General features: G+C 49.7%; 1 protein-coding gene across 6 annotated transcripts in view; it reads right to left on the bottom strand.

The window, feature by feature from the left end:
• DLG5 (discs large MAGUK scaffold protein 5) overlaps positions 1-20375 on the bottom strand; it is a 148804-nt gene that overhangs the window by 23271 nt on the left and 105158 nt on the right. For 4 of the 6 annotated variants that reach the window (XM_015456126.3, XM_005565351.3, XM_015456127.3 and 1 more), the window contains 12 exons: positions 19869-19994; positions 16739-16871; positions 16220-16347; positions 15363-15538; positions 14879-14982; positions 10373-10465; positions 7048-8067; positions 5856-5979; positions 5298-5442; positions 3813-3925; positions 3060-3149; positions 2625-2775 (listed from right to left, as the gene is read on the bottom strand). In XM_015456126.3, coding sequence (XP_015311612.1) covers positions 2625-2775; positions 3060-3149; positions 3813-3925; positions 5298-5442; positions 5856-5979; positions 7048-8067; positions 10373-10465; positions 14879-14982; positions 15363-15538; positions 16220-16347; positions 16739-16871; positions 19869-19994 — 2403 coding nt within the window. Of the gene's footprint in view, positions 1-1834; positions 2252-2624; positions 2776-3059; positions 3150-3812; positions 3926-5297; positions 5443-5855; positions 5980-7047; positions 8068-10372; positions 10466-14878; positions 14983-15362; positions 15539-16219; positions 16348-16738; positions 16872-19868; positions 19995-20375 lie in introns of those variants that run through there. The other 2 variants (XM_074001713.1, XM_074001712.1) reach the window with 1 other exon arrangement.

Raw genomic sequence — 20375 nt, 5'->3', positions numbered from 1 at the left:
ACATTACCAAGTGTTAGCAATGGTGTCTCCAGGTGAGGGGATCTGAGATAATCTTTTTTTCTTTTTTTTTTTTTTTTTTGGAGACGGATTCTCGCTCTGTCACCCAGGCTGGAGTGCAGTGGCATGATCTCAGCTCACTGCAACCTCCACCTCCCAGATTCCAACAATTCTCCTGCCTCAGCCTCCCAAGTAGCTGGGATTACAGGTGTGCACCATCATGCCCAGCTAATTTTTGTTTTTAGTAGAGACGGGGTTTCACCATGTTGGCCAGGCTGGTTTCAAACTCCTGACCTCAGGTGATCCGCCCATCTCAACCACCCAAAGTGTTGGGATTACAGGCATAAGCTATCTCACCTAGCCAGAGATAATCTTTACTTTTTAGTCTTCTGAATTATTTGAATTGTTTATAATATGCAAAGTTTTCTCTAAACAATAGCTGCTTCTCAAAAGAGGTTTATAAAGTATACTTAAACTATCACAAATAGCTAAAAACATAACATTAAGGGAGATGTAATTATGTACATAAATAATAAAGCATGTAATATATATACATATATATTTCCAAAGGGTAAAGGCAATTGAATCTCTTGTTGAAGAGATTATCTGTGACTTTTTTCTTCTCTCTACTTGTCTGCTTTTTATTTTTTGAGACGGAGTCTTACTCTGTCACCCAGGCTGGAGTGCAGTGCTGCGATCTCAGCTCACTACAACCTCCGCCTCCCGGGTTCAAGCAATTCTCCTGCCTCAGCCTCCCGAGTAGCAGGGACTACAGGCGCCCGCCACCATGCCTGGCTAATTTTTGTATTTTTAGTAGAGATGGGGGTTTCACCATGTTGGCCAGGCTGGTCTCGAATTCCTGACCTCAGGTGATCCACCTGCCTCAGCCTCCCAAAGTGCTGGGATTATAGGCATGAACCACCGCACTCAGCCTTCTTCCTACTTTTCTATGTCCCCGATTTTCCATAACAAATATAAAATACTATACTTCAGAATCTGGGAAACAGGGCTGTTTTTAAAAAGAAAGCTGTTGCTCAGTCAGGTCACACATGTCAAATTTCATCTCCAATCGGATCCTAACTACCATGAGGGCAGGAGTCACTCACATTTTTCTCCCTTCTGGAGCAGGTCCTGGCTCTCCATGCCCTGCAAGGAGCTAAGGGAATGCCTGACAGTGGGTGGCAAGGCCCTTTCCACAACTGAAGAACCCACTTCACTTGGGGAAAGTCCCGTCCTCTCCGTGGCCAGGGCCGGGGCTGAGTAAAACAGGCCAGCATGCTCCTGCACGTGCCACATGGTAAGAGCTCCGTCAGCACTTCCTATGAGTTACACCCAATTCCCCTATTGGGGCCAGGCCGCTGAGTTTTGGTGTCTTTCTGTTACCCCTCAGGTTCTCTGGTTTGTTGCCTTTTAAGTTCAGATTTTCAAGTCAAATATAAGATTTTCTCTGGCTGGGTGCGGTGGCTCACGTCTGTAATCCCAACATTTTGGGAGGCCAAGGCCCACGGATCACCTGAGGTCAGGAGTTCAAGACCAGCTTGACCAACATGGTGAAACCCCGTCTCCACCAAAAATACGCGAATTAGCCAGGCGTGGTGGTGGGCGCCTGTAATCCCAGCCACTCGGGAGGCTGAGGCAAGAGAATCACTTGAACTGGGGAGGCGGAGATTGCAGTGAGCCAAGATTGCACCACTGCACTCCAGCCTGGGGGACAAGAGCAAAACTGTCTCAACAACAACAACAAAAAAGATTTTCTTAATATAGGGCCCACCCATGCTGAGGCTCCTAGCTACAGAGGCCTCAGCTTTCTGGATTCAAATGAACGAGAGTAGCTGTGTTTCTTTTGGTGATTAAATAAAGTTTAATTTTAATCAGAGCTCTTTAAGATCTACAATCTGGACAGAAGCTATTAAATATAAACACAATCTAGTAAGTTTCGTCTAGGGGAACAACACAGAGGGATGTGTGTGCATAGTGCACAGGGGGACGGACTCCACAGAGGAGGTGCCTCTGGACAGACAGCAAGCCTACAGTCAACCTGAAACCTAAGATGGACCTGCATTCTAAAATGAACCAGTAAAAAGCTAGGCTGTACATTTATGCTTTATACACTTTCTTCCTGTGTATATTTTATTTCATAACAGAAAGCTTCGAGTGAGAGGGAAAAGCAAAGGGTAAGAATGAGTCCCGGTGCCAGCCGCTAACCACGTGGCCACAGGTCTGTCACTCCAACGTCTGGATCCAGTTTCCTCAACTGTGAAACAGGGATAACAATAATAACGACACTGACAAGGTCCCTGGAAGAATCTCGTGACTTAGCCACATGTAAAGTGCTTGAACAAGGGCCCAGGACGGTGTAAACGGTGCCATGATGGCACAATCACCGTCAGGTCGTTTCCAGCATCATCTACTGTGAGTCCACTGGGCTCCCTGCCTTGCCATCCACACGTGCCCCACCTCCCTGCATCCAGTGCCCTATGGCACTTACTGGTGATACCGGCAAATGCTGGGACACCCAAGCTACTCCTGCTGCTTCTACTAAGACCCTTCCCTGCAGAGCCCGGGCCCGCCGCCAGGGTGCACACTGTCCACTGGTTTACCCACGCCACCGATGACACCACACTCACCTGTCCTTTCTCCGCTCCCCGAGGGAGGCGGGGTTGACAGCGATTCTGGGCAATGTGGACGCTGAGGTCTGGGACTGGCTACAAGAGGACAGGGTGTCGATGTTCAGGGGTGACTGCGGAGGAGTGCTGCATTCAGAATGTGACACTGAACCTGCAGAGAGGAGCAGGTAATGCCGTTGTGAACCCCCATCTCACTTCCCCAACAGCCAAGATCAAGAGGCAGCCTATCCCCACTGCATTGCATAGTCTGGAGTTCGATGCTGGGCTCTGCGTTGCCCCCTACCTCCCACATCACCAGGCCTACTGCTGGGTTCAGTGAATTTTTACTGACTGACTGAGATGACTATGAAGTTCTCAGCTAAGCCCAGAGACTCCACCATGAGGAATCAGACTGCAGGAAAAGCAGGACAGATGGGAGTGTCCAGAAGTCCTTACCTCTGTCAGAGCCCACGACAGACCGCGGATATCTTGGTGTTGATGGGATTTTAATGCGTTCCGCCTTGAATTGCAAGTTACTCGAAGAACCTATTGTTCCATATGGGAACAAAACTTCAGGCCTTGTGGTTAAACACCACGCTGTCCTCCCTCTCCACCAGGCTACCAGTCAGGATGATAAACGCAAAGCTGGGCCCTGCTGTTTACTCCCAAGGGAGCCTTGATGTGGAACAGTCAGGAGAAGCAGACGTTTAACATTTATCTCAATAAACTGTGCAGGCACAGACTGCTCCAGAACAGAGGCACACAAGTCTCACTTCCAGCCACGGAACAGCAGCCTAAGTGACACAGCGGCGGCTCCATCTGCTCCCACAAGATCGCCAAGGGCTACCTCTGTCTGACTCTCCTCTGGGGTTCACTTTCCATACAAAAATGTATGAAGAGCCATATAAAACAGTCCAGAATGAGGCCAACAACCTCAGGGACAGGGAGCAAGGCTCCTAGCTGAGCGATCACCTGAATGACCATAAGGGCCCCACAGAAAGCAGAAGGCGAAAACAATGGCTCTGACAGCAGCATGGGCATCGCTGGCCCGTGAAGGAAGCAGCCCTTCCCAGTAGGGAAATGAGCTCAGTCCCAGGAGGTGACAGGAGCTCGTGTGGGGAGCCCACCCACAGATCTGGACATTAGGATGCAGGCAGAGAAGAAAAGCTTGGCACCCGCGGCAGCACAAAGTCCAAATGGTGCAGTTACCGAGGCGGGCGCTGGAGGGCAGTGAGTTGGACCCGTGGGTGGCTCTCATCTCAGAGTAGTCGCTGCAGGCCCTGTGGCTCAGGTCCAGGCTCAGGCGTCCCTGGTGCTGGACACTGCGTAAAAACAAGAGGTGAGGAGTTCCGGAAGAGAAACAGAAACGGATGTGGCCACTGGGAAGAAACACACAGACCAGCCAAGGCTTCCCAAGCAGGCAGAAGGGAGGCCCAGGAGCCACTGATGATCGGCCAAGGATAGCCTTCAAGCAGTAGAAAAGGCCACACACATGGGGTGGCCAGTGTCATACCCACTTCAGCCATGGGGTCAGGATTAGGCTCACTAGGAGGAAGTGATAAAAAACAGAGGCTCTGGAACCTGGGTGGGCCCGGGGAGGGGGAACCTATTCTCCCAGGAAGTGGGTAAGGAGGGACAAGATGGGCACAGAGGACTCTGGGGAGGGGACCTATGTGCCTCACTCAGGACAGTGTGCCTAGGAAACTGGACGGCAGAGCAGGGATCGCCCACGTCAGGCTGCCCTGAGGCCAGGCCTCAACAGCATCTTTTTCTGGCTATGCAATGAGATGACATCTCTTCCCTGCTTAAACTCTCCAGTGGTCTCCACTGTCCTTAGAATAAAATCCAAACTTTTTATCACGGCTGCAGGTCCCTGTGACCTCAAACCTCTTCCTGACTCGCTGTCCCTTTGCCAAGCTCCCACCACTGTGCGCGGGTACCCTGGCCTTGGCACTGATGGCCCTTCTCCCTGGAGGCTCCAGTCCAGGTCTTGTGCGGCTGGCCTCTTTCCTCCTTCTGGTCACAGCAGCATCCCCGCTGCCACAGGGCCCTTTCTGACCACCCACTCTAACTTGCCACCCTCTTCCAAGTCACAGCCCAGCCTGTCACCCTGTTTGACCACCTTCATAGCCTCTCGTCACCATCTGATATCACTTCGTTCATTTTTTTTCTGTCTGCCTCCCACATTTGTAAAACCACACCACATGAGCTGGAAGCTAATCTGTTTAGTTCAGCATTGTATTCTCTTCTAATTAGGATAGACCAAGGCATGCAGTAGGTGCTCAAAAAAAATCTGTCAAATGAATGAGTAACAGTGGCCTGGAGCCAGCCCACCCTCTTATGAAGTATCCGTTTCCTCATCTTGAAGACAGAGACAGTAACAGGACTTAGCCCATGAGGTTGCTGTTGATTCGGTGAAATGATATTCATAAAGGTCTGGGCACAGTGGCTGGGACATAAGCACTCAAATATCAGTTGCTATCACTATCGTGTCCTTCAGTACCTTTTGAAACCTTGTGCTGATTAATTCAGAAAGCAGCCCTAAGGATCCCTTTCCTGTGCTGCTCTAGCCAGCCCCTCCCAGTCAGGCAAGGAAGCTTCTCCACCAGTGAGCCTCTTTATGCACCAGTGGTTCCATGTCCAGGCGGGCTTGGGCAGCTGGGGTACAGAGAAGCGTAGGGTGCCTTCACATACCTGGGATGCAAACCCTGGGGGCCAGCATCTCGGGCCGCAGGTGGAGAGCTGCAGGGGCCAACCCTGTGGCTACGCACAGTGTAGATGGGGTTCCGCAGGATGGAGCTCACGGTGGTGCTGGGGGTCAAACTCCGGGGAACAGTGCCTAGAAATGCGCTTGGTGAGAAGAGTCGCCCCAAAGGACCCAGCCAGCCCTAGACTTAAACAAGCCTTTTCCCTGTATCCCAGGACGCAGCCCCAGTCTTTTGGGAAAAGGACTTGGGAGATGAGTTTTAACCATCAATTCACAATGTGCCTGTGGCTCCTGGCCTGTCTCCATCTCTAAAAAGTGGGGAAGTCTCTTTCATGCTTCCTATTTCCCAGGGGAGAAAGCATTTTGACAAGCTTAGACATGTCATGTCTACAAGACAAACCATCCCAGACAGGGCAGCATTTCCCAGTTCCCTGGACCTCAGGGCTGAAAAGTCATGGCAGCTCTCTGAAATGCTGCCTCCCCTCTCCCTGGAGACTAGCCATCCCGCGTTTACACCGACCCTCAGCCCTGGCTGGCTGACTCACCCACAGACGGCCTGCTAGGGTATAGCGGGGGGTTGCTATGCCGGCTGGAATGCCCAGGTGAGTAAGGTGCCCACTCCTGGAGCTCCGGGGAGAGTTCTCCACTGGCTGGGACACACTTCTGTTCCTGCAGATTCAAGGGCAAGAGTGTCTGCTAGAAAGAGTGGAGTATGGCTGGGCACTGTGGCTCACACCTGTAATCCCAGCACTTTGGGAGGCCGAGGCAGGCGGATCACCTGAGGTCAGGAGTTTGAGACCATCCTGGCCAACATGGCGAAACCCCATCTTTACTAAAAATACAAAAATTACCTGGGCATGGTAGTGGGTGCCTGTAATCCCAGCTACTTGGGAGGCTGAGGCAGGAGAATCGCTTGAACTCAGGGGGCAGAAGTTGCAGTGAGCCAGGACTGCACCACTGCACTCAGGCCTGAGTAACAGAGCGAGACTCCGTTTTGGAGAAAAAAAGAAAAAACAAACACGAAAACAGTAGAGCGCTTGGGCAGCTCTGCAAGCCAGTTTCTGTCCCAGGAACCAGCTCCTCCCACTGGGGCACAGGAGGGGACAGCTGGAGAGAAGTGTTGCCCATTCATGTTGCCTTACACATCTGCAAGGGAGCAGCTTTACTTCAGAAGAAAACCACAGAGAATGAATCTTTCACATAGAGATCATGTAAAAGGTGAGAATGCACACGTGTATCAGGCACATACAACTCTGTCTGATGTGCAGGCCTGTGGGAAGCTCTCTGTCCCCAGTGAGCAGCGTGGACTGGTGCCTGAGATGCTTTCCACAGTCCCCAGCAATCTCACTCTTCTGGAAACTATGACAGCACACACAATCAGGCCGTCCTGCTGCCCACTCAGCCTCACATGTGCCACCTCATCTCCCTAGCCCTTCAAGGCAAGTCCATGCCCTAGGTTTTATTGTTTAAGTTCAAAAGCTTCTTATTAAAAAAGCAAACCAAATGCTATGCCCAAGAAGATGTTCCCCTCTTGTGTCACACTCCCACTACCACGCATTTCCACTCCACTTACCTACCTCCTAGCTGGGCCACTTCCCACTTGAGTCCAACAGCAAAGGCAAAGGTACCAGGCTAAACAGGAGCCTGGAACACTGGTGCAGGGCCACTCAGCAGCCCTCCTTTGGCCAACTGTCCCCCCAGGCCTCCCCCTCCCTGCACCCTGGGGCTCAGCACTACCTCCAGGAACTGAGCAGGAATCACTACTGGAGCAAGCTTAGGCCGAAAACTGGGAGCAGATTTTGGCCGGCGACGCTTCTGCCCCAGCTCGTCCACCTTCTGGGAGGTGAGGTCCTCATCACAGGATTTCTTGGCCGGCAGGTAGGAGGAGTCCCCATCTCCTTCTGGGTAGTAGCTGGAAGCGATGCGGACCCTGGCCTTGCGAGGGGGTGATGCGTGCATGGGCTCCCCGGGGTCCACATCGGGGGGCAGGGCACTTGGGGGACTAGTGGATGGGGAGCTGCCCACCAGAGTGGCCTCTGACTCGGAGCTAGTCTCCAGCCTGTGCTGGAACTTAATGGAGTCGCTCCTTCTGGGAGGTTTTGGGGGTGTCAGAGGCCCTGCCCTCTTGGAGGGCTGGGGAGAGAGAGCAGGCCCAGGACCTGGCAGCAGGTAATCTATTTTGGGGGGTGTCTGGGGGCGTTTGAAAGTGTTAGGGTCAAAGATGGACTTTCTTTGCTTTGGCTTCTTATAAACGGAGAGCTTCTCAGGCGCTGCCGTGGAGCTGAGCACGGCCTTGGGCCAGGTCCCGCCGCTGTTGGAGCCTTCAGAGTCCACCTTGTCCAGGGGGGCCTCCCCAACCCCACAGGGGCCCACCTCTGTCTCAAAGGGCAGCAGTGGCCGCCGGCTACGCACATCCACCAGCCCAAAGCCACGGTCCCCAGAGGCATCTGAGCGGAAGGAGCTCAGGCTACGCTCAGAGGCACTGGGACAGGCCTGGGGGCAGACCTGCAAGGGTCCCCCAGGGAATGGCTTGTGCAGAAAGGAGCTGCTGCCTCCTGGGGGGCCTGGCTCCTTCCTGTCTTCCAGCCTGTCCGTGTAGAAGATGTCTGTCTGCGTGGAGTTATTGTGCTGTATCAAATTCCGTTTGTTATGAGCCTGGACTTCCGGGCCATGGGCTCGAAAACTCAGCATCTTATCGGAGTCTTTGATATTTTCAAAAATGTTCTGGCCACTCCACGAGGAGCTCTGAGGGAACACCTAGGCAGGGATTGCAGAGGAGTGAGAGAGAAAGTGAGATGGCAGGACTTGGAGCTGCCACTGAAAACCGTTCCCACAGGTAAAGCAATGGTCAGGAATGGGCCACCTGCCCCTTAAAAAAGAGACAGGCAGACAGAGACGCACATACACACAAACACATGTGCTTCTTCCTAAGGGAGAAGTTTTCTCATGGCCCTGGTCACTCTGAACTCAAAGAAGAGTCAAAGTTTTATTAACTTTGAACACTTTCTGAAATCACCTGGGCCGGGCACGGTGGTTCATGCCTGTAATCCCAGCACTTTGGGAGGCCGAGGCAGGCAGGTCATGAGGTCAGGAGTTCAAGACCAGCCTGACCAATATGGTGAAACCCCGTCTCTACTGAAGTTATAAAAATAAGCCAGGCACGGTGGCATGCACCAGTAGTCCCAGCTACTTGGGAGGCTGAGGCAGGAGAATCACTTGAACCCAGGAGATGGAGATTGCAGTGAAGTGAGATCACACCACTGCACTCTAGCCTGGGTGACAGAGCAAGGCTCTGTCTCAAAAAAAAAAAAAAAGGAAATCACCTGCATAATGTCTTGAGTATTTTTTAAAATATTAAACATAAAAGTAAAAATTCATTGTTAAAAATATATCTCTTGTGGTACACCCAGACAACGGAATATTAATTAGCACTAAAAAGAACTGAAATGACGTGGAGGAACCTTAAGTGTATATTAGCAAGTGAAGAAGCCACTCTATATACTCTGTGATTCCAACTCTATGGCATTCTGGAAAACACACAAGCCTGGAGGCAGTAAAAGGATCAGTTGTTGCCAGGGGCTTGGATAAATATGGGGAGCATAGGGAATGTTTAGAGCAGTGAAACTACTGTGTATGATATTATAATGGTGGTACATGTCATTACCTGCATCAAAACTCACAGAAAATACACCACCAAGACTGAACCTTAATGTAAACTATGCATTATAGTTAATACTAATGCATCCACATTGGCTCGCTAATTGTAACGCATGTACTAACTACACTAATGCAAAATGCCAAAATTGGGGAAACTTAGGGACAGGAGTGGGGATGGTGGTGGTGGGGTGGTTGAGAGAGTACTAAGAATTCTGTATCAGCCCAACTTTTCCATAAACATAAAACTGTTTCCAAAAAAAAGTCAATTAATTTGAAAATAGTTAATTTAGAAAATATCTCTTAATAGAAAGTTAGAAAAAATAGGCCCAGCCATTTCATTAAGAGATGTTTTCTAAATTGGGCCTATTTTTTCTAACTTTCTATTATTAAACTTTTCAAATATGTAGAAAAGTATAACAAATGTCCATAAATGTACCATGTAGATTCAACAATATTTCACTAAATTGTCTTTTTGTCTGTATCTATAATGATACTACAGAACATTGGAAAGCAAGTTACGAAGATCATGACATGTCACTTCCCTTCCTTTTTCTCTTTTTTTTTTTTTTTGAGACGGAGTTTCGCTCTTGTTACCCAGGCTGGAGTACAAATGCATGATCTCAGCTCACTGCAACCTCTACCTCCTGGGTTCAAGCGATTCTCTTGCCTCAGGCTCCTGAGTAGCTGAGATTACAGGAATGCGCCACCACGTCCGGCTATTTTTGTATTTTTAGTAGAGATGGGGTTTCTCCATGTTGGTCAGGCTGGTCTTGAACTCCCGACCTCAGGTGATCCACCTGCCTCCCAAAGTGCTGGGATTACAGGCATGAGCCATCGCGCCCAGCCCCTTCCTTTCATTTTTGAGACAGGGTCTCACTTTGTCACCCAGGCTGGAGTGCAGTGGCACGATCACGGCTCACTGTCACCTCGACCTCCTGGGCTTTTTGTATTTTCTGTAGAGGCAAGGTCTTGCTGTGTTGCTGGGCTCAAGTGATTCGACTGCCTTGGCCTCCCAAAGTGTTGGGATTACAGACATGAGCCACCATGCCCGGCCATGACACATCACTTCTAACAACTTTAGTTTGTACCTCCCCCAAATAAGGCCATTCTCCTGTATAACAACCCCAGTACCATCATCATACCTAGGAAAATTGGCAACAATTCCTTAAGGCCATCTAATTATCAGGTCCAGATTCAAATGTACCCAACTGTGCCCAACATGGCCTTGATTGCGGTTTTTTGATTGCAGGCCAGCGTCCAGTCAGGGTTCCTGCCCCCACTGCACTCGGTAAATCCCCACCCTGTTCTCAAGGATCCTGTGACCCTAAGGAGTAGCGTGGCTGTGTGGAGTCAGGGCTTTGCCCATACTCCTGACTATGAGAGCGGAGCCACGTCCAGCCCTTACCTTCAGGAGGGACAGGGTCAGGGAGTCCTGGCAGCTCCGCAGCAGAGATTCACATTCATTCAGAGACTTGTTGTCCAGTGCAATGCCATTGATCTAGAGCAGGACAGACAGCACGTCAGGCCACAGGCAGAGCGGCCTCAGGCCTACCAGGTTGGGGTCTCTGCCCACCTAACCTCCTGTGCTAGACAGTCACCAAATGCAAGGTGCCAACGTCAGGAGTTGGCAAAGGATAGAGGTCCTCCTGATGAGGCTCAAGGAGTCCAGCTAAGGGGTTTCTGAGGTAGAGGAACACAAAAGCCTTCACAGCAGGCTGGGGGAGGAACGTGTCCTTCTGGGATCAGAACACCGAGGACCTGGAGGGAACATCTTGGCCTGGCTGTGCCCTGCCACATGGCACGGGACCTCAGCTCAGAACTTCCCAGCCTCTTGCCTCCACAGAGGAAATGGAAGATAAATGCATGCATGTGGCTCGGGAAAGCAGGGGGACTAAAAACAAGACCATGGATAGGAAAGGCCTTGTAGAGAAAGTACCACATGAAGTGGGGCCCTGTGAGTGTTCACAAAGAACCTCTCAACCCTGCTCCCGGAATCTCTGCCCACATCCCTCACAGCTATGTGCAGACCTTCTTAAGAAGTGTAGGTGCAACAGGTGAATGACCAAACTGTGATACACCCACATTGCAGAGCACTGCTCAGCAATGATAAGGAACGAGCGGCCGGCACACGCAGCCTCTTGGGTGGATCTTGGTGGCATGGTGCGGAATGAAAACAGCCCAGCTCCAAAGATCACATACTATATGATTCCATGTCTGTAACATTCTCAAAAGGACAACATCACAGAGATGGAGAACAAATCAGCTGCCAAGGGCAGGGATGGGAGGGAGCAGGGGGTGTTACTACAAATGGGCAGAGGGAGGGAGACCTCAGTGCTGATGGAACAGCTACGCATCTTCATTATGGTGGTGGTTACACAGAACAACATGTGTTAAACCACAAACAACCACACAGTACCAATGTCAATATGCTAGCTTTGATATTATACTCATGCAATGTGCAACCATGAGGGGAAGCAGGGAGAAGAGTACATAGGACTCCCCTGTACTATCTCTGCAGCTTCCTATGAATCTATAATCATTTCAAAGTCAAGTTTTCTTTTTTTTTTTTTTTTGAGATGGAGTCTCGCTCTGTCCCTCAGGCTGAAGTGCAGAGGCATGATCTCGGCTCACTGCAACCTCCGCCTCCCAGGTTCAAGTAATTCTCCTATCTCAGCCTCCCAAGTAACTGGGATTGCAAACGCATGCCTCCATGCCCGGCTAATTTTTTTGTATTTTAGTAGAGACAGGGTTTCACTGTGTTGCCCAGGTTGGTCTTGAACTCCTGAACTCAGGCAATCCACCCACCTCAGTCTCCCAAAGTGCTAGGATTACAGGCGTGAACCACCACGCCTGGCCAAAGTCAAGTTTTCTTTTTAAAATATCTGCAGAGTGATTATCTTGAAGTAGTAAATTAATTTGTGGTTTTTTTCCTTATAACATATCCACATTTAAAAATTTTTCATAATGGCCATATAGCTTTGATACTCTGGCTCCCCCAAAAATTTGAAAAAACATTGGCAAAGATGTGAGGCAATGAGTTCCCCTACACATTGCAGGGAGGACTGAAAAAGCCATGACCTTTTTGGAGCAAAGGGGATAGATCTCACTGGATGTTAAACATTCATGCCCTCTGACCCAGCAAACCCTCACCCCAGGAATGTACCCCAGGGCACACTCCTGGGTCCCTATGAAGTGGCCATGCAGCACGACACAGATGTAAGTAAAGGCAGAGATGCCCAGACTATCCCTCGGGAGGGACTGATCAACAGCTTAGGCTGCTGTCACTAAGGAATGACACGCAGTTATGGAAATAACCAAGGTAGATCTAAAGACGTGAATATAGGCTGCGCATGGTGGTTCACACCTGAAATCCCAGCACTTTGGGAGGCTAAGGGCAGATCATTTGAGGTCAGGAGTTCAAGACCAGCCTGGGCAACATGGTGAAACCCCCATCTCTACCAAAAATACAAAAAAACTAGCAGGGCTTGGTGGCACAGGTCTGTAATCCCAGCTGCTCAGGTGGCTGAGGCAGGAGAATCACTTGGACCTGGGAGGCAGAGGTTGCAGTGAGCCAAGATCATGCCACTGCACTCCAGTCTGGGCAATAGAGTGAGACTATCTCAAACAAAAATAAAAATAAAAAGATATGAATACGGAGGGACCTCCAAGACATGCTGCTAAAATCTGGCTGGGTGTGGTGGCTCACATCTGTAATCCCAGCACTTGGAAAGGCCAAGGCAGGTGGATCACTTGAGGTCAGGAGTTTGAGACCAGCCTGGCCAACATGGCAAAACCCCGTCTCTACTAAAAATACAAAAATTAGCTGGGTGTGGTGGCATGTGCCTGTAATCCCAGCTACTTGGGAGGCTGAAGCAGGATAATCACTTGAACCTGAGAGGCGGAGGCTACAGTCAGCCAAGATCACACCATTGGACTCCAGCCTGGGCAACAGAGTGACACTCCATCTTAAAAAATAATAAAAATAATAAAAATAAAACAAAAAGCAAGATGAGCAATTGAGTATATTATAATCCCATAGAGGTTACCCCAACCCCCCAAAAATGTGTGAGATGTACATGTTTTGAAAGTTTCTGGGACATAATATAATAAATTGTTAACAGTGATTGCCATCGGGGTGGGAAGTAGTACACAAGAGGTCTAGCCAGAGGAAGAGTTGTTGTCACTATTTGCCTTTTGTACTATTGGAATTTTGTATGTATGCCATGAAAAAGTGTATGGCATTTTCAGTTTTTAGTTTTTATTTATTAGAGACAGGAGTCTTGCTCTGTCACCCAGGCTAGAGGGCAGTGGTGTGATCTCAGCTCACTGCAACCTCTGCCTCCCAGGTTCAAGTGATTCTCCTGCCTCAGCCTCCCGAGTAGCTGGGATGACAGGCATGCACCACCAAGCCCGGCTAATTTTTGTATTTTTAGTAAAGACAGGGTTTCATCATGTTGCCCAGGCTGGTCCCGAACTCCCGACCTCAGGTGATCCACCCACCTCAGCCTTCCAAAGTGCTGGGATTACAGGAGTGAGCCACTGCGCCCTGCTGGCATTTTCAATTTTAAAAGGTTAGTTAGAAGTATTAAATTTGCATGTCCTATGACTCAGCAATCTCATGGCATTTGTAGCTCAGTCTCAGAGATACCATTAGGTGTCTCCAGAGGGTCTATGCACACAGGTAAAGTTAAATGCAGGACTGTTTGCAATTGCAGACCCTGCAAACAACTTCTATGTCCATCGGGGGAGGGGATAATTTATACTACATATAATCAAACAACAGAATACCATAAGGTGGGTAACATTAGCCAGGCTAGACTTGGAAAGATATCCAAGGTAGGATGCAAATTGCAGATCCCATTATTGTACATAAACAGCAAAACAAAACCAAGAAATCTATCTAGGTATATATAGATTTGTAGGGGCACTTATGTGGGCTGGGTACTTATCTTCCAAATGGGGGCAGGGACAATCTCTAGGAGCAGGATTAAAGGGGGAAGGGACTGCCACTTTTCATTTTACATATTTTTGTATTGCTTGGCTATTTTACAACAAATAGGACTTACTTTGGTAACAAAAAAATTTAAAAATAGGTATTACATTTAGTTTTTTTAAAAAAGGGTCGTGTTTAAAAGTCACAACACAATGATGTCAATTTTTTAAACTGTCCTTGATAAACATTCATGAGAATGTTAAATGTAGAGAACTACATTTAAAATATTAATAAAGCTGGGCGCTGTGGCCCATACCTGTAATCCCAGCACTTTGGGAAGCCAAGGCGGGCAGATCACCTGAGGTAAGGAATTCGAGACCAGCCTGGCCATCATGGTGAAACCCCATCTCTATAAAAGTACAAAAATTAGCCAGGCGTGGTGGCTCACGCCTGTAATCCCAGCTACTCAGGAGGCTGAGGCAGAAGAATCACCTGAACACAAGAGTCGGAGGTTGCAGTGAGCCAGGATTGCGCCACTGCACTCCAACCTGGGCGACAGAGCAAAACTCCATATCAAAAAAAAAAAAAAGAAAAGAAAAGAAAAAAAGTTAATAAAGGTTATCTACAGGTGGTACGAAAGCAAGTGGTTCTTATTTCCCTCTTAGGCCTTTGGAGGTTGCAGTGAGCTGGGATTGCATCACTGTACTCCAGCCTGAGCGACAGAGAGAGATGGAGAAAGGTCATCTACACATGGTAGCAACGCAATTGATTCTTATTTCCCTCCTAGACCTTTTATTTCCTAATTTTCTACAGTAAATAGAAATATACCATCAAGAAACCTATGTTTAAATGTTCACATAGTACAATGCCCAGAACAAGGAAAATATAAAATCTTTGCTCATTACTTCTTGCTCAAACCTCCCAAATGTAATCTGTCTATGCACAGCAGATGACCCTGGCTCCAGCCTTGAGACTTACCGCAACAATCCTGTCTCCCACAGCAAGGGACCCTTCTTTGGCGGCAGGGCTTCCGGGCAGCACGGCGGCAGCATACACTCCATTCTCCAGACTGATGCCGCTGTCTGCAAGCCACAGGAGGTCACTGGGTAGCCCCTGGCCTCGCTGCCCAGCCCCGGTCACCCTACCTCATCTTTGTTACCGTCTTCCCACAAAAGAGGATGTCAGCAGGCTGCACCCTCTCTACCCCTGCACCCTGCCCCAGTCCCACCAATTGGGGGCTCAGTTACATCTGCCCTTACATCTGCCCAGGTAAATCAAACACTCAGAAAGCAAGACTCAGGGCCCAGACGACCTCCTGCCAGGAAAGCACATGGGCTACATTTAAATGGCATCGGCCCCTCATCCCTGTGAATGAGGTACTCTAAGGGGCACCCCTGGCACCTGTCCACAAAAAAGGGCCCCAGCCACCTGAGGCACTCTGCCATGTCCACAGGCCCACTACCTTTCTGTCCACTGAGGTTGATGTGCAGCGGCGTAACCACCTTCCCACCCAGGGACTTCCTCCGCCGCACGACCATGTTGATGGCCCCCTCCCCGTTGAGGAGCGCCTTGATGGCCTGCTTCTTGTCCTTGTTGATGAGGTCCACATCGTTGATTCTCAGCAGCCAGTCATTGACCCTGAGAAGGGGCACAGCCAGTTCAGCACCCACACAGGCTGTGGGACCAGCGGTTAGCCGCCCACCACTACCATTCAGGGGGCTGACTGCCAAGGAGTGGGTGCCTCACATACACGTTCAGAAAATTTCCTCTTGCAGGAGTGCACATTGGTAAAATTTGCAGATGCTGAGGTTAGACAGCCTGGGTTTAAATCCTGGCCCTACCACTTACTAGTTGTATGATCCAGCCCCTCCAGGCCTCAATGTCCTCATATGTAAAATGGGGACAATAATCACGCCTACCTTGTAGGGTTGTAAAGACTAATCAATTAATTTCTATAAAGTATTTAAACCAGTACTCAGCAGTCAGCCAGCACTGTAATAGTGTTAGCTATTTTATCATCATGACTATTTCCCTGAATGAGCATGCCATGTACGTCCTGGGCTCTCACACATACCCCCTGAGCACTTTCCCACCCAAAGGAGCAAAAGACAGAACTTGGTAACTAAAGAATAATCAGATTCAGAGGCAACTGAGAAGCACTGTTTCTTTTTGGAGCAGTATTAGCTGCTGAGACTGCAGGCCTTGGACAGATCTCAGGCTGGGAAATGTTCACCTAAGTGCTACCTGGCTCTCTTCGGGTCCTCCGCACTGGGGAGAAGGGCCCCACCTTACCTCCAGGGCCTGGGCCTCAACTCTTACCTTAAGCGCCCATCAGCAATGCTTCCTTTATCCACTTTAGTGACAAATATGCCACAGTCCCCCGGGAAACAAGGCTCATTCACACCTTCTGCCATATCAAACCCCAGTGCCTTCAAGTCAATATCCTCCTGCAAAAACAGCAGCAACAGCAACGCATTTCACAAAGCAGTGACAGAAACATTTGGCTCTTAAGCCCCTGAGCTGCTCACTCCAATGTGGGGGACTGTCCCTTCACCTCATCTGATGAGACACTCCATCCCCAGGATGGAAACCTATGAGTACCTGCAACCTGCCCCTTCTGGCCACTGCAGACAGACATCCCTGTCAGCGTCCCCCCAGGACCCTGCCCTTCCCCGGCTGCAACCCAGCCTGGACAGCTGCGGGAAAGGATGCCGTCACACTCCTGGGAGGAAAAGGAGAACCTCCAAACTTGTTGAAACTGGGAGATACTGCAAGAGGGTCACCTTCTCCTCCCTCATCCATCAGAGAAGGAGAGAAGAACCATCAGAGGCAGCTTACCGTCTCCCTCTCAAACTCTACAACTTCCGTTTCCCACTCCATGGAATCCGTGTCAATGGCCGAGTCATGGGAGCTGTGGGCCATCAGCTGCCGGAACCGGGCCTCCTTTTCCAACTGGGATTCCATCTGTTCCCTGTGAAGAGAGAGAGCCATGGTGAAAGCCCCTTGGGAGGTGAAACATCCCACCGCGTAACAGCTCTGAACCTCATGAGGCAGGCAGTTCGTGAGAGCTAAAACAGGTTCCTTTCCCCGCTGTTTCCCAATAACTCGGAGACTCAGGTCAAGGCTTCTGGGGTATCTGTGAGTTTTCACAGTGGTTTTTTTAAAAAAGACAAATTCTCCCCAAATTTATCTAGAGGTTTAACACAATTAAAATCAAAATGCCAGCTGGGCACGGTGGTCCATACCTGTAATCCCAGCACTTTGGGAGGCCGAGATGGGCAGATCACCTGAAGTCAGGAGTTCGAGACCAGCCTGACTGACATGGTGAAACCTCGTCTCCACTAAAAATGCAAAAATTAGCTGGGCGTGGTGGCATGTGCCTGTAATCTCAGCTACTCGGGAGGCAGGAGAATTACTTGAATCAGGGAGGTAGAGGTTGCAGGGAGTAGAGGTCACACCACGGCACTCCAACCTGGCAACAGAGTGAGACTCCATCTCAAAAGAATAAAATTTAATTTAAAAAATAAAATCAAAATGCCAACAAGATTTTTTGTAGATATAGACGGCTATTCTAAAATGTATACATAAAGGCATCAGAATCGCTAAAACAATTTTGAAAATGACTAAGTGGGAGGAAACTCTCTATCCAATTTAAGATGTAGTATACAGCTACAGCAATCAAGACGGTGCTGCTGTCAGGGAGACAGACACACAGGTCTGTAGAACAGAATAAGGAACCCAGGAATGCCCCAAGCTACCAAAGGTGCATACATTAACAGAGGAAGGACAGCCTCCAATTGATGATGCTGGAGCGACTACACATCCATGGCCAAAGAAATGAATCTCAACCTAAATCCCTTAACCTCGGATAAAAGTTAACACCAATATATCACAAATTGAAATGCAAACTGACAGAAGCAGCAACAGAAATGCCACTTAAATAGTTATATTAGGATGAAGACGTAGTTCTTAACATTTCCTTTAATGCCATTGTTACACTTTTAAAAAATGTTCACTGATGGCCAGGCGTGGTGGCTCATGCCTGTAATCCCAACACTTCAGGAGGGTGGATCACTTGAGGCCAGGAGTTCAAGACCAGCCTGGCCAACATGGTGAAATCCCGTCTCTACTAAAAACACAGAAGTTAGGCAGGTGTGGTGACACGCACCTGTAATCCCAGCTACTTGGGAGACTGAGGCACAAGAATCACTTGAACCCAGGAAGCAGAGGTTGCAGTGAGCAAAGACTATACCACTGCCCTCCAGCCTGGGCAATAGAGTGAAACTGCATCTTAAAAAAAAAAAAGATAGGTTTGACTTCATCAAAATTAAAAATACTAGTTCTGAGAAAGACCCAGTAACAAGGATGTGAAAGAGAGACTCAGAAGCCTCATCATATCCTCAGGTGACTGGCCTGTGACACCCTCCCTGAAATCTGGGTCCAGGCTGCCTTGCCAGCTCATGAAAGCTGCCCACTGGGCTCCTGACCTACTTGTGTTTCTTGCTCCAGCAGACAAGCTCCAGGGCCGCACCTCTGCCTAGGCTGTGCTCTCACCAGCCGGCTCTAGAATACCACTCAGCCTCCAGGGCAGAGCTCCAATGCCTTCCAAGCTGCCCCAACCCCTCCCCAGGCCAATGCAGCCAAGCTCAGCATTCAATGCTCCCTATACCTGTCTCATCTAGAATTACCAGGGAGTGCCTGAGGCTTCCCAGGCAGCAACACAGACCCCCTCACCCGCATCCTGCCAGTTAGAGAACTTAGCAGACAGGAGGCACAAATGCAAACATACTGAATGAACACACAAGCTGAATGCACAAGCTTCAGGCAACTCTGGCCCAAACAAGAGGCAAAACATCCCATGTTCACGCCCCAGAGGTTCTAGGCTTTCCCTTCAAAGAGAACTCCTTGATTCCATCACATTGCTAGACCCAAGATGGTCCCTGTGAAGAGTCCTGCCTTGCCTCTTAACTCCTAAAATATTCCTGAGAGCACCCAAGCTCCAGAGAGTCTGGATTTTTACAGAATAAACGGAGCTCTTTGTCTCATTAGGAGTTTTACTGAATGGAAAAGAAGAGAAGCTGTCACTCCCTTCTGAAGGGCATCACTTGAGTGTGCAAGGCTTGCACACTTGCACGCACACACGAGCTTCTCACTGCCCCCTCACCACACTAACAGCTAGGGAAATGTCACATAATGGATGGAGAGCCACTGCTTTCCAACTAGATTTGGGTTTTAGACCATGGCCTATTGGGCTCTGCCAATTTCTATGCTTAAACCCTGATCTTTGTATTTCAATGCACTACTAAAGGCCACTGAGTGTTTAAATGACACCCTGGGAGGCTGCTGTAACCAAGGGGAGGATGTCTGACACCCCAAACAGTCTTCCAAATGGGCATCCAAATAACACAGGCAGAACAGACTGCTGGATGGGGGTTGCAATTGCCTTTAAAACTCTAAATCACAATCTGTCATCATTTTACTCATTGATTTACTTGTCTCTTAGATGGACCCAACCTTGGTCTGTGTGCACTGTGAGCCCATGAGGAAAGGGTCTTGATATGCTTGTCAGTGCCATTTCTCCAGTGCCTCTAATGGAGGCTGGCCCATACAGAGCAGGTACTTGAAAAATCTCAGCGAGTGAGTGAGTAGGGGAATGAATGAATGGGTAACACATGCATGCCTGCCCCGAATGGACTGCTTGGGAACAGGGCCCTCCCTTCCTAGTGCCTTGGCACACAGTGCCTGCCCTGTGTCTAAGAATTTCTGGCCTAAGAATTTCTAATTAACCCAACATGGAGATAACATTCAAACCCATTCTACAGACTGACAGAGCAAGACAGAGTGAAGTGAAGGGACAAACAGCCAGCTCGACACAGAAGGATGAGGCCCTGGCCAATGCACTCAGCATTGCCTTGCCCAGAAGGGAGAGGGGCCCCGGGCTCCCAGATGTGAGCCCATCCCAGCCTACTTGAGCTCCTTCAGCTCACGGCTGACGTCATTCTTCTGCTTGCGGGTGTCATCCAGGCTGCGCAGGGCCTCGGCCAGCTCACTCACCGCACGGTCCCGCTCCCGCCTCAGGTTGTCACACAGTGTCCTGGTGGAAGGAGCAGCAGACAAGGTCACCTGAAGGGGCACGGGGAAGAGGGCTCCCGGTCTGCAGCAGATGGCCTGGCTGCCTCACTCCAAATACCTGCCGGCACGTGCCCCATCCCCAGGTGCACAGGAGCGCTTGCGAATCTGGGGGTAAGACCACCTAGGCCAGCCCCAGTGCATGACAGAGGGAACGTGGAGGACCTGTGCAGGGAAGATATACCCCCACAGTCACCCCGCAACAAGTGTCAGGTTCCCAATGCCCCGTTTCACCTTCAATGTGCCTGGGGTTAAGGACCACCCTCTGCACACACTCACTGTTCTAAGGTCAACTTGAGGGCCCGGGGGTGGCTCTCCTCTATATGAAGCACCCCCACCTGCTTGG

The sequence above is a fragment of the Macaca fascicularis genome, chromosome 9 (assembly GCF_037993035.2).
Source record: "Macaca fascicularis isolate 582-1 chromosome 9, T2T-MFA8v1.1".
Classification (NCBI taxonomy): Eukaryota; Metazoa; Chordata; class Mammalia; order Primates; family Cercopithecidae; genus Macaca; species Macaca fascicularis.
The sequence above is the reverse complement of the archived record's forward strand: the minus strand, read 5'-3'. Positions and strand labels throughout refer to the sequence as shown.